This window comes from Pseudonaja textilis, chromosome 15 (assembly GCF_049901715.1).
Source record: "Pseudonaja textilis isolate UNSWEBS1 chromosome 15, rPseTex1.2, whole genome shotgun sequence".
In the NCBI taxonomy this organism is placed as follows: domain Eukaryota; kingdom Metazoa; phylum Chordata; class Lepidosauria; order Squamata; family Elapidae; genus Pseudonaja; species Pseudonaja textilis.
In genome coordinates, this window is record NC_142004.1 from 3,303,443 (window position 1) to 3,317,592 (window position 14,150).

General features: G+C 44.2%; 1 protein-coding gene across 1 annotated transcript; it reads right to left on the reverse strand.

Moving 5' to 3' along the window:
- Nucleotides 1–4,157: 4,157 nt before the first annotated feature.
- On the reverse strand, nt 4,158–10,514 carry LOC113448097 (uncharacterized). The gene is made up of 3 exons (XM_026718676.2): nt 10,478–10,514; nt 9,186–9,340; nt 4,158–7,771 (listed from the first exon to the last, which is right to left on the reverse strand). The coding sequence occupies exons 1-3, from the start codon at nt 10,512–10,514 to the stop codon at nt 7,274–7,276; spliced, it is 690 nt and encodes a 229-aa protein (XP_026574461.1). The 3' UTR covers nt 4,158–7,273.
- Between the last annotated feature and the right edge of the window lie 3,636 nt (nt 10,515–14,150).

Here is a 14,150-nt window from a genome sequence, read left to right on the forward strand (position 1 = left end):
CAACACTGGAAGTTTTTAAGAAGAGATTGGATAATCATTTATCTGAAATGGTCTAGGGTTGGTCTCTCGCTTGAGAATGGGGTTGCGCTAGAAGACCTCCAAGGGCCCTTCCAACTCTTATTCTATTCTATTCTATTCTATTCTATTCTATTCTATTCTATTCTATTCTATTCTCTTTTCCCTTCCCCTTCCTTCCTTCCTTCCTTTCTTTATTCTCTTCTCTTCTTCTCTTCTCCTATTTTATTCTCTCTTCCCTTCCCTTCCCTCTTTTTCTTTTCTTTTCTTGTCTTGTCTTCTCTTCGCTTTTCCTATTCTCCTCTACTATATTCTATTTTATTCTAAATTTCTATTCTATTCTATTCTATTCTATTCTATTCCATTCCATTCAATATTTTATTCTCTGTTCTATATTCTATTCTATTCTCTTTTCCCTTCCCCTTCCTTCCTTCCTTCCTTCCTTTATTCTCTTCTCTTCTTCTCTTCTCCTATTTTATTCTCTCTTCCCTTCCCTTCCCTCTTTTTCTTTTCTTTTCTTGTCTTGTCTTCTCTTCTCTTTTCCTATTCTCCTCTACTATATTCTATTTTATTCTAAATTTCTATTCTATTCTATTCTATTCTATTCTATTCTGTTCTGTTCTATTCTATTCTATTCTATTCTATTCTATTCTATTCCATTCCATTCAATATTTTATTCTCTGTTCTATATTCTATTCTATTCTATATTTTATTCTCTGTTCTATATTCTATTCTATTCTATTCAATTCTATATTTTATTCTCTGTTCTATAGTCTATTCTATTCTATTCTATTCTATTCTATTCTATTCTATTCTAAATTTGTTTTTCTCCCGTATCCCAGCGGGAAAAGCCATCCCTTTCAGATGCTTTGAACTACAAGCCCCATAATTGCTCATGGCTCATGCTGATTGAGGTTCCACCCAGGACTACATCTCCCATCATCACTCAGATGGCCAAAGGCTTCCCTTGTCTACCAAGCTCCAGGCTAAAGGGAGGTAAAACTCTAGGATGCCAAAGTCAAAAAGTCACTATTGACTCAGCTGATCGTCCCTTATGGACTGGAGAGCTGGCGCTTGGAGTTCCTACCAGACAGACATTGTTTGGGTCACTAAATTCCATTTCCCACTTCCTCCTTTCAAGAGTTAATCAGCTTGTTTCATTCTTGATTGAGTGTTTTGAGGATTTCCCCTCCTTGCCTCAAGGAGAGGTATTTTCCTTTCGGCATATATAAAAATGTACTGCTAATTTTGAGGTGCCCCCAAACCTTTGACCTTTCCCTCTATCACCAGAGTCAATAGTTAATTTTTAGACTTTGGTTTTCCATACTGGACTGGATGTTCAATATGCTGTGTGGCCCAGTGCAATATGATGTTTTTAGTAACAGATGAACAGAGTTGGAATGGGCCTTGTAGGTCATCTAGTCCAACCCTCCACCCAAACAGGAGACCCTACACCACTTCTGACAGATGGCAGTCCAGTCTCTTCTTGAAAGCCTCGGTAATGAAGCCCCCACAACGTCCGAAGGCACCTTCTATTCCATCGGTTGGTTGGTCTCCCTGTCAGAAAATTCCTCCTTATTTCCAGGCTGAATCTCTCCTTGTTCAGTTTCCACCCATAGTTCCTTGTCTGGCCTTCGGGTGCTTTGGAAAATAACAAACCAAAGATGAATGTCTTTTTCAGAAGTCTCATTCTAGAAAGAAAAAATGCATCAAGTTGCTTCTGGGATCGAACCAAATGTGGATATCAGTTGATTGACGGCAGGTGGAACTCATTTTTTCCAGTTAGAAATGAATGATCAAGGGGAGACTTCTAGATTCATATCTATCTACCCCCTCTCCAGAAAGTGTGATCCCTGGAGATGCGTCAAAACAGACAAGAGGACAACCAAAGTCAAGATACTAGTATCTCTAGACGTGACCCATGGCAAACTGGGGGGGCGGGGGGGATTTCCTGATTACGGTTAATTTGCCCATTCAACCAGAACTTTTACACTTCGTAATGGTTTATATCATTCATTTCACATTCACATTTGTGGGTTCTGTGATGCAGAGCAAACTGGGTGTTTTCCTCCAGGGGAAAAGTAAGACTGAACTAACTCAGTCTGAATTTCTCAGATCTGCAAAAGAATGAAACAAAAAAAAAAAGCCATATCTGCGTTTGCTCTTTGGGGAGAACAGAAGACGCAGGTATCTTAGCCCAGCAGAGAATCGAATTTTGCTCCATCCTTTTCTGCACCCCAGGGGTGTCTCCACACGCATGGCGAGCGCCTGGATCAGATCCCCTCTTCCCACCCGCCCCAAGCTGGGCCGTTCATTTCCTTCACTTTTGTCCAGAGCTGCTAAATTCACCTTTCACCTTCCTTTCTTAGCTGCAAGAAACGGATGAGGTTTGGAAATCGTGACAATGAGAGATATTCCACCAAAGACCATTGTGAAACACGAGTGAATTCATACCAAACGTCTCAATGCCTCTTGACATCACAGGAACTTAGAGAAAGGCGAAACTGAGGCAGAGCCGGGGGGAGGGTAGAGGAAAACATCTTTTTAAAAAACATTTATTGCAGGGAGATTATCTCAAAGTATGCATAGCTATGTTTGCATGCTTTCTTCCTTCCTTCCCGTTCCCTCGGATGTTCTCCCTTTGGCCAAATACTTTTACTAGTCAAGCTGAAAGCTCTTGGCTATCTTGAAAGTTTGAAGCCTTTATTTTGTGTGTGTGTGTGTGTGTGTGTGTGTGTGTTACAGGTGCATATTGTGATCTGCTCAAGAGGAATGCATCGCATCTCCATTCAATGAACATTGCTCTTCCCACAAGGACATCAGGGAAGGGGCGTCAAAAATTGGACAATGGCAACCATCAATCATCAAAGTCTCCTTTCTGTTTTATTTATTAGATCTGTTTATAACACAAAGTTGGAAGGGATCTTGGAGGTCTTCTAGTCCAACTCCCCCCCATTCCAGCACAAGACTATCATTCCAGACAAGTGGCTGTCCAGTCTCTTCTCGAAAGCCTCCAGTGATGAAGCACCCATTACTTATGGAGGCAAGTTATTCCCCTGAAGTTGGGAAGTTTCTCCTTAATTCCAGGTTGCGTCTCTCCTTGGTTAGTTCCCATTTATTGTTTCTTGTCTTGTCTTTTGATTCTTTGGAAAGTAGTTTAACCCCCTCACCTTTGTAGGAGCCCCTCAAATATTGAAAGACTGCTGTCATATCACCCATAGTTCTTCTCTTCCTTAGGCTGGACCTACCCAGTTCCTGCAACCATTTTTATCCTGCCTTATTACTTATATATAACTCAAGCCAGTAAACATACATATAATACACAATACTCCTTCCTCCCCCTGGAGGATTACAGGGAATAACTGCATTATCCTTCCTCATATCAAAGTTTCTACATTTCTCCTTGTCCCTCACTTCCGGTTCTTTGATGATTAGCTGTATCTACAACTATTTCCCCTCCCCTCCAACACCCACCTACATTCCAAGGGCCGGGGCAGTCCCATAATCTCGGTGCTTTAAATTTTAATTCTTTTGCAGCTGGAAGTGCCACATGGCTTGCGGGGTGCGTTCCCAAGGGACTAACACACATGGGATTATTGATGGATCAATTGACATCAGACATGAGCATGACCCACGGTAAAATACAATAAAAGGAGATAAGATAAGATACAATCAGGTAAGATAAAATAGCTACCGTGAGATAAAATGGAATAAAGTACAGGAGGTAAAGATGGAAGAGCAAGATAAAATAGGATGAAGATGAAGAAGAAGAAGAAGAAGAGGAGGAGGAGGAGGAGGAGGAGGAGGAGGAAACAGGAAGAAGAAGATAAAGACTATAAATTAACTCAATTGACTATCAAATATATAAAACCGATATAAAAATGCAAAAATGCAAATGGACATAAAGAATAAAAACCTTCATAATTTCCTTCCTTCCTTCCTCTCTCTTTCTTTCTCCTCTCTCCCTATTTTTCTCTCTCCTTCCTTCCTTCCTTCCATCTATCCACCCATCCATCCATCCTGTTTCAGACAAACGATAAATTATCTCCCCATTTGGGCGAATGAAAGCACTAAAGAACTGATGAAAAAAATGAAACACGCATTGTACACATTTTTTTTTAAAAAAACCACATATTTATGAAAATATCCAAAGGACGATAATTGTATTAGTTAATCAGGAACAGGATACAACTTTTTTCTTTGTTTGCCTAAAAGGATGTTCTTCCCAGCCAAGGAGACCCAGTCCTTGTGAGCATACAATTTTTTCATGCACCAGTTTCTTCTGCCAAAGTCATAAATATGCCAGACAAAATATCTCAGAGCTAAAACAGCCCAGGATAACAGAAGATTAAACAACCCCACCCCACACACAACATCAACAAAACAAAACACATACATCCATATAAATACCAATTGCAACATTTTAAATAGGCTTTTAGGCACGAAGATCTATGAAGTTCAATAAATAATGAAATCATATTATTACACATCTCAGAAAACAGCTGGGCGCAAATGAACTTTCGAAACAACCCATCCAATTTTAGCGGTGAGAGTTGTCTCCCATTTTGGAAAAAGGCAATAAAGAGGCTCTCCAGAACCTTCCTTTTGCTGGAAAAAACAGCAAACCACGACCAGTCTCGCAAAATTCTGTCACTTTATCCCATCTTGGACTTTGTGAGATTCAGCAACGTTGAGACAGGTGGACTTCAACTCCCAGAATTCCCCCAGCCAGCAGGATGTGTGCATTTCAAGAATTTCCAGAAATTGAAAAACCCATATCCCTTGAGTCAAAGTTACGCAACCTCAACAATTGAGGAGGGACGGACTTCAAATCCCAGAATTCCCATGCTGGCTAGGGAATTCTGGGAATGGAAGTCCACTGATCTTAAAGTAGCTCAGGCTGAGATATACCACTAATACTCTATCTCAGTATTTCCCAGAAAGAGGTGTGGATCAACTTCCCCCATCCTGGCTGGGGAATTCTGGGAGTTGAAGGCCACCTATCCGCTGAGATTTTTTTTTCAAGCATTGGCCTCTCTCAATAAAGTTGGTGACAGCTAATCTTGATTAATGGCCACCATCGAGCCCAACGTTTCTGCGGCTGAGTGAGACATTTTGCTAAGTGAATCTGACCCCATTTTATGATTTTTCTTGCCACCCGTTGTTAAGTGAATCACTGCAGTCTTTAAGTTAATAACGTGAAGTTAATAAGCAAATCTGGCTTCCCCATTGGCTTTGTTCACCAGAAGTCCCAAAAGGGGCCATCCGTCATAAATGTGAATCGATTGTCAAGCACCTGGACTTGGATTAGGTGACCACAGGGACGTAAGTGTGAAAACAGTCATAAGTCAGTTCTTTCAGTGCCACTGTAACTTGGAACGGGCACTAAATGAACTGTTGTAGGTCGAGACTACCTGTATGGGTTTTTTAATGTTATTTTGTGTGTGAGGCGGTCTATTTTGTAGGGTGACAGGAAGGCTACAAACCACGAAAGAGAGCATCGACAACAAACAACAACCTTCACACATCACACACCCCTGCACCAACTTCATGCAGGCACATGTTTACCTAGGTCAAGTATGTTTTCACAACACGAATAGCATGATTAGTGTTAATCTTAGTTTGCATTTAGTAACTCGGCTTGTTCGTACAGTACACCGCCTGTTTCCTTCATGGAGAGTCCCTCGTATTGTCTGAACCCACCAAAAAATGGGTAGGTCCAACTATCACATTGTGTGCAACCCTTAAGTGCAACCTTAACACACATTCTAAAAACACATCATCTTCTTCATTTAACGACACAATAATCCCTTGCAGGGTGGGGTCTGGGCAATTGAATGGAGCTAGCAGGGTGTATTAATGGCCAGATGCCCTTCCTGTCACCAACACAGAGTTATATTCAGCAGATATATTCTCATGGCGCCCAGAGAGAGAAATATCTGCCTCTACCTCGGATTGAACTCACAAGCCTACCAATTGTGAGGCAAGAGCTCCACCTCTGGGCCACCACACCACTCCTACTCCGAAAACATGACCTCTTATTCTCTTAACCCAATTGGATGAGAACTGTGGGGTGGGTAGGGGCAGAGCAGGATTTTTCCACCCCAGCAATGGACGGAGGCCTCTTGGGAGCAGAAACGGTCTTTGCAAACAGTGAAAAATCACATGCATCCAATCCAGTTGTGGATCATTGTGAGTTTTGTCGCATCAAGATGTTTAGTCAGGCAGGATCATTTGTTACTGAATCACTGGGGAAAAACGGCCTGGTTCCTACTGAAAACCATTTTTCTGCCACCCTGGGATAACCTTGGAAATGGACATTAACTTGAGTTCTAGTATATTTTTATTATTATTATTATTATTAAAAAGCGGGGAAAAAAAACCCTGCACAAATTCTTCTTGCTAACAAAAACCAGGCAATTCCCAGCCAAAAAAAACAAGCCCAGATAAGCTGGTTCTGTTTTCTTTGCTGGCAAACAAGGAAGAAGACTAGCTTTCAGTACAAGTCCCTTATGGCCCCCTCCCTCTGGGGGTAAGGATTATGAAGGAGGGGCTTGTACGGTGATGTCACTGTGGGGGGCGGAGTTTGTTTTGTCTGGGGTTCCCTAAATTTTAGTCGTTAAAATGCCGAGTCCTGAATCCGCCTTTCCTCGCTTCCAATTGCTACGAGAATGTAACATAGAACGTAGAATCGCAATTGGAAGGGATCTTGGAGGTTCTCAGGGAGAATACTAATGACCAGATGACTGCAAAGAAACGTGACCCTTCGATCACCCCAAACTCCTGCCAGAGAACTGATAAAGCTTCATGGATGAGAAGCGAAACGTCTTCATTTTTTTTCCTCAAGGGAAAAAAGAAAACCCAGTCCAGATGCCTTTTGAAAAAGCACCTTTGAGACAACTATGACTTGGATGGCTGAGAATCTCCACGCTTGGGGGCTCCAGACCCAAATTTCTGTCTCGAAAACCTTCTTCTTTTTCCTGACTCTCTGGGTTGCAGGATCCAAATTCTGGAGGTGTACGCCTCAACCTTTCAGACGATCCCAAAGACAGGCTGGATGAGTGACACCTGTCTGTCATGCTCTACAGCGGGGATCTCCAACCCGCCACAATCCGTGGACCGGACCGGACTGCGACAGGCCAGAAACCAGACCGCACAACCAAACGGAGTTCCGTCTGAAGGAAAAATGAAACCAGGCCTGCCCACCTGTCCACGGAAAAACACCTCTCCACGGAATCGGTCCCCGGACTAGTGAGGTCTACAGCCTCACTACTGACGAGTTATTGGAAAAGGAGCGCTGTGTTTCCCGCTTCTTTTTTTTCTGCCTCTCTGGCCTTTTGCTTTTCACGCTCTGCTTTTGGAAAACCTTGGCTAAACCCCGGATGAACCTGGAGAGATTCCAAAGGACCTGGCAACCTTCTATCTTTTGAGCGAAGGACGAGGAGTTTTGGCTCCTTTCTGAAGGCGCGACGGGGACTGGGCGAAGGCCCCTTCGGCACTGGGCACACTGGATGTTCGAAAGGAGGCCGGATAGCGAGAGGGACACTGTGGCCAGCTGGCGGGGCACCGGCCTCTCTTCCTCCGCCAGCTGATTGTCCAAGGCCTTCAGAGCCCTCTCCAAACGGACCACGACCCCGTAGAGTTCTTGCAGCAGGACCCCCTCCGGTTCCTTGGTGATGTTTCTCCTGGGGAGGAGCCAAGCGACGGGCACCTCGCAAAACTTGCGCAGCTCATCCTGCAGGTCCATGCCAGTCAGCTGGGTGCAAAATCAGAGGGGCGTAAAGTCAAAAAACCGTTGGCCTTCTGAGAAGAGATAATATCGCTGAACGCACAGCCAAAGCGAAACGTAATAAAATAGTATAAAGCCCAGTAGGTAAAGATGGAAGGGTAAGATAAATCAGTATGAGAGAGGAGGAGGAGTGAGGAGGAGAGGGAGAAGAAGAAGAAAGAAGAAAGAAGAGGAGGAGGAGGAAGAGGTGGAGGGGGGAGGAGAAGAAGAAGAAAAAGAAGAAGAGGTGGAAGAGGAGTGGGAAAGGAGGAGGAGGAAGAGGAGGAGAAGAAGAAGAAGAAGAGGGGGGAGGGGGAGGAGAAGAAGAAGAAGAAGAAGAAGAAGAAGAAGAAGAAGAAGAAGAAGAAGAAGAAGAAGAAGAAGAAGAGGAGGAGGAGAAGAAAAAGAAAAAGAAGAGGAGGAGGAGGAGGAGGAGGAGGAGGAGGAGGAGGAGGAAAGGATGTCTCGTGACATCTCTTGAGTCAACAGGCAGGAAGCCCAGCAAGAAGAACATCCCCCAAAGCCATTTCAGCTTGTGATGAAACCATCATTCACCCTTCAGTGTCCTCTGCCTGGAGGGCAACAGCGGAGATTGCTCAACGCACATGAAGGTTACCAACAGGTGGCCTTGCCCTCAGGTGTGAATGTCTGGAATCTGAGCCAGATCTTGGAGTCGAGGAATCCCCTGAAGCTCTTCTGTTTCCTCCAAAACAGCTTCCAAATCAGGGGGTCTCCAACCTTGGCAACTTCAGCAAAGCCGGCTGAGGAATTCTGGGCATTGAAGTCCACAAGGTTGGAGACCCCCGTCCTAGATGGTTGAATGTCCTAAGGACCAGCCCACCAAGAAGGCCTATCTTCTTCCTCCAGTCAAACAATTCTACAGGTGTCCAAGGATATGGCTCTCCTTTACCTCTAGATAAAGTGATATAAAAGTTGTCTAATCCAACCACAGCAACCACACAGGATGTCCTTGACTTACAACCGGTCGTTTAGCCATTTGTAGCATCCCCTGCAATCGTCATAACTATGAACCTGTTGCCAAGAGTCCGAATTTGTATCCACAGGGATGCTGCCGATGGTCATGAGTGTGGAAAAAAGTCCCTTTTATCAGGGCTGGTGTAACTTCGAGAAGTCACAAAAGGAATGGATCATAAGTCAAGGACTAGCTGCTGCAAAGCAGAAAATGGTCAGGCGCAAAGCTTCAAACGAAAACCGCCAGCAGTCCAATAAAAAGAAAAGGAAGGAAGGAAGGAAGGAAGGAAGGAAGGAAGGAAGGAAGGAAGGAAGGAAGAAAGAAAGAAAGAAAGAAAGAAAGAAAGAAAGAAAGAAAGAAAGAAAGAAAGAAAGAAAGAAAGAAAGAAAGAAAGAAAAGAAAGAAAGAAAGAAAGGCAATTTTACTCACGTAAGATTTGTATAATTCTCGAGTTGGTTGTTTCAACCACATGATCTGCAGCCGAATTTTCTGCAGAAATTCTGCATCTGCTGGGCACCTGGGGCAGATGCTGGAGGTGGAATCCACCAGAGTCGGACACAAAAGCCAAAAAATGGATGCCAAGACTGGACAGGAAGGTCGAAAAGGAGAAGAAAACACACTTGTGAGTTGTCATTGCTGAGAACGAAGTGCAATTTGACGCGATTCGCAGGCAGCGGTTTATTTATATGGAATTTGGTTCAACAAAAACTGCCTCGATTTTGAAAATTCACTTCTTTGGAAAGACAGCAATATCCATGCTGCCTTTTGCTGAGACTGAGCTGTTTGGGGCTCTAATATTCGCCTGTGGATGCTTGACTCCCAGAGCAATGAGGAGAAGGGGGTGTTAACACGATTTAAAATATTTTAAATTCATGTTTTGCCCTGAAGTTGCAATGAGGTAAACTGTCATTGTTCATGGATGGTTCTCCTCTTCTGACTAGCACTGTGCTGACTAGCACTGATGATGTTACCTACTTGGGTAATGAAATGTCTGCAAGAAAACAACCAAGTTCAGAAAGTACCAAGGACCCCACAGTTCTCTTTCCTCCTCCTCCTCCTCTTCCTCCTCCTCCTCCTCCCACTGCTGATGTTACCTAGTTGGGTAATGAAACATCTGCAAGAAAACAACCAAGTTCAGAGAGCACCAAGGACCCCACAGTCCTCTTTTCTCCTCCTCCTCCTCCTCCTCCTCCTCCTCCTCCTCCTCCTCCTCCTCCTCCTCCTCCTCCTCCTAGCACTGCTGATGTTACCTAGTTGGATAATGAAAGGAGCCAGGAGTCAAGATAGAACTCAAATGGAACTGAACCGACATGAAATGAAGTCAAATGGAATTAATGATGGTAGGATAATCAAGAAACGTTCTGCCTGGAACGAGTCATAGAATCATAGAGTCCTAGAGTTGGAAGGGACCTTGGAGGTCTTCAGGTCATCTTGAGGTTCGGCTAGTTGCCGCAGTTCAGGTTTTCTAGGTGGGATGCCATATCAACCTCAAAACCTCCAGCCGCTCAAGAGGCCAGCCTGAAGGATTAAAAATGGGTAGTTTCCTCTCTAGCTACGGTTTCTTGGTTCTCCAGGAAACTAATTTTTTGCTGAACACTCATCAACAGGGCAGAACATTGAAGAAAGAGAAGGAGAAAGTGGGGTTCAGGATCGGTCCTGCCGAAGGGCTGTCTCACACATACACACACACACAGAGAAGGAAATGTGGAGTCACCACCTACCGAGATGAACGGCGACCGCTAAAGACTTCTCCACCATTCTTCTGCAGTTGACTGACAAAAGGGGGAACCTTGGTTGCAGTCATCTCTTCGGGTTGGGCGTGGCTCTCCTCGCCCACACACAAAACCCACACTTGCAGACACACTCGAGAAAGAAGAAGCACTCACCAAGGCAGGGCACGAAGGGAAGCGCAACCCAGCCGAGCTTGGCATCAGGTTCCCTGAGGTCAACACGGGTCACAAGAGCAAGAAGCCCATGGTAACAGAGGCCGGATACTTCCCCTTCTGTGGGTGACCAGGGTCTTCGGTCTTGACAGTGATGCAATTGCAACCGTTGTTGACATCAAGGAATCCGAAAGGCTTCTCTCTCTGAAAGACGGATCATGAAATATGGAGAAGGGGAAGAACAGGAACCGTTGGGCAGATGCATTGGAGAAAGATGGAGAGCCAACCAGGTTTTGTTCTTATTGTCTATCGCTTTTTGTTGTTGTTGGCTTGTTTCTATGTGGTTGTGCCACCTAGAATTGTGTTTTTAAGGTGGGTGATCACCTAAAGTCTTTTCAGTGAATAAAGGTAAAGGTTGCCCTTGCACCTACGTGCTAGTTGTTTCTGGCTCTAGGGGGCGCTGCTCACCTCCGTTGCAAAGCCGAAGAGCCAGCGCTGTCCGAAGACGTCTCCGTGGTCATGTGGCCAGCATGATTAACCACCAAAGGCGCACGGAACGCTGTTCCCTTCCCACCAAAGTGGCCCCTATTTTTCTACTTGTATTTTTTTTTACGTGCTTTCGAACTGCTAAGTTGGCAGAAGCTGGGACAAGGAACGGGGGCTCCCTCCGTCACGCGGTGCTAGGGATTCGAACTGCCGAACTGCTGACCTTCTGATCAACAAGCTCAGTGTCTTAGCCACTGAGCCACCACGTCCCTCTTTTCAGTGAAGAGATACATTGAAATTCAGGGTGCCCAACTTGACTTAGACTAGAATAGCTTTGATCACGTGACTCCGTCATAAGTATGAGTCAGTTGCCAAACGTCTAAATTTTGATCACATGACCGTGGGGAGGCGGCAACGGTCGTAAGTGTGAAAAACGGTCGTAAGTCACTTTTTTCAGTGCTGTTGTGACTTTGAATAGTCACTAAATGAACTGTTGTATTTTAGTATATCATATAGCATCCCTGTTTTTAGGTATAGCATACTAGGTGAAGCTAGCAGATGGGCTTTGTCATCCAGGATGCAGGCAGTTTTAAAACATTGCCTCACCCTGACTGTTTTTACTTCACAGAATTATAATCCTCTCCATTTGCAAGGGAGAATTGCAGATTAGAAAATGCCTGTGTACAGATAAAGATTAGATAATCTGTTGACTTCCGTTTCTTTCTTTGTAGTTTCCAAGCCTCAAATATTCTGACCCTTTTACCAACAGGACTGTGTCTGGATATTGCAAATTCACATGAAAATGTCTTTATGCAATGCATAGATGAATGTGTGCTTGAGTGCTTGACCGACTACGATAAATACAGACCAAAATTTACATGTATTTTCAAGTTTTTCAAGTAATGTGATGTTCCGTAAATAATCCCCCCACCCCCCCCCGGCAAATTATTTTTGGAATATTTTGTCATTTTCCTCTTCTGAACTTTCCCCTACTGCCAAAATGCTGCAAAGTATGTTAACCATGAACCCTTATCTGTATTTGAGGATACCAGACCTTCAGCACGACTGTATTTTGAATAGCCTTACAAGTATCTCAGGGCTGAAAGGGACCTGGGAGGTCTTCTAGTCCAACCCCTTGCTCAAAGCAGAAGACTTTATACCACTCGGGGCAAGTGTCCGTGCAGTCTGTTTTTTTGAAACTGTCCAGTGATGGAGCATCCACAACTTCCAGAGGAATAAAATATTTTGAAGCCCAGGACAGAAATTTTGCAATGAAGGGTGGCCTCTGAGCTTGGTTGTTTTCTTGCAGGCCTTTCAAACTAGGTAACATCATCAGTACTAGAAGAGAGGGGTTTTTGCAAAGAAGAGGAGGAGGAGGAAGAAGAAGAATTGTGAAATGTTGGCGCTCTCTGAGCTTGGTTGTTTTTTTGCAGACATTTCATTACCAAACTAGCTAACATCATCAGCAGTAGAAGAGAATGGGGTTTGCAGAGAGGAGGAGGAGGAGGAGGAAGAGGAGGAGGAGGAGGAAGACTGTGGGATCCTTGGTGCTTTCCCAGTTTGGGTAATGAAACATCTGCAAGAAAACGACCAAGCCCAGAGAGTATGTGATATGATAATACATTCCCTTTTTTTTTTTTAAAGGAAAGATCTGCTCTCCATAATTTTTTTAGCTGCTGAGCCATCCGTTAGCCTCCCATTATAGGAGGATATAAGCGTGCAGGTCCTCCTCCCTGTGGGTAAAAATAAACATTATTTTCCTTCCCTTCCTCCCTTCCTCTAAGTCTGCAGATTCAGTTTTGCCAGTACATTCCTTGGAAGAAGATAAGGGAAGGAAAGGAGAACTTTCTACCCAGAACTGGGTATTAAAATAGGAGCTGCGGCTTTACTTAATCTTCGGGCCCTTTTCCTCGATGTCATCACTGCCTCGTGACTCAGTCGAAACACCAAAAGAACAGAAGAAAAAAGACAGAAGGAAGGGACCTCTTGAAGTTCCGGCCAAGATTTCTAATCCATGTGAAATTCAACAGCCAAGAGCCAAAATAATTTCCCAGGGTGCCATCGGCGAAGAAACTGGCAAAGAAGCTTCTCTAGCGAGGACAGGTAATGCCCTGGACTTAAACCCCAGTTCATCGTGTGTCTCTTCAAAGTTACAACGGCCCTTTAAAAAAGGAGCTTTGCACCTCCTCAGGCTCACGTGAATGAAATTCTACGGTGGGGTCTTTGGTGCTCTCTAAGCTGACCCAACCAGGTAAGATTACCAGTGCTAGTAAGGAGCGGAGTTTGCTGTCAGTTTATATTCTAGTGGCTTGCTGGTCTTTTGGGAATTTCTAGAAGCCCGGCAACTCTGACAAATCAGCCATCAACAGACACATAGACATGAACAACATCTATAGATTATGCAAAAGAGACAATTAACCATCCCCAAAGAGAAAAAGACCCCCCCCCTCACCTCTCCATCAGCAATCAGCACCCAGATCAGCTTCGATTAACTCCAAAGTGATATCAGTTATATATACCATCAATCAAGTAAACCCCACCCCAATCAAGAATCTGCCAACGAAGCCAAGAGAAAACAGCTCCACCAAAGAATCTCTAAGGCTGCCCCCACCAGCGCCGACAAGTCAAGCCACCAGAATATAAACTGTCAGCAAACCCCACTCCCTTACTAGCGCTGATGATGTTACCTGGTTGGGTTATGAAACGTCTGCAGGAAAACCAGAAAGCTCAGAAGAGTACCAAGGACCCCTTCATTGCATGCTTGTGCCCTGGGCTCCCCACAAAATATTTTATTCCTCTGCACATAGAAAAAATTAGTATTTCCAGCTTTCCACGGGTGCTTTTATAAAGCAAGAGGCCGTTGTGTATCCCAATTCCTAGCTAGAATTTGGCTCAGTCCAGACACCCCCATTTGTCCACTGGGATTCAAAAACAAGTCTCAGCCCAAACTGGATTGCTTGCAGCATTTCTCCCCGCCCCAAATTTCCAATATTGAAGACTTTTTATACGTGGAAAAAAAAAAACA

Bases quoted from the DNA above. Each gene is read 5' to 3' on its own strand.
- LOC113448097 (XM_026718676.2), bottom strand. From the start codon at position 10,514: ATGGTGGAGAAGTCTTTAGCGGTCGCCGTTCATCTCG. The intron at 9,341-10,477 runs GTAGGTGGTGAC...CTTCCTGTCCAG, and splicing joins AGCGGTCGCCGTTCATCTCG to TCTTGGCATCCATTTTTTGG. The intron at 7,772-9,185 runs GTGAGTAAAATT...TTTTGCACCCAG, and splicing joins GAGAATTATACAAATCTTAC to CTGACTGGCATGGACCTGCA.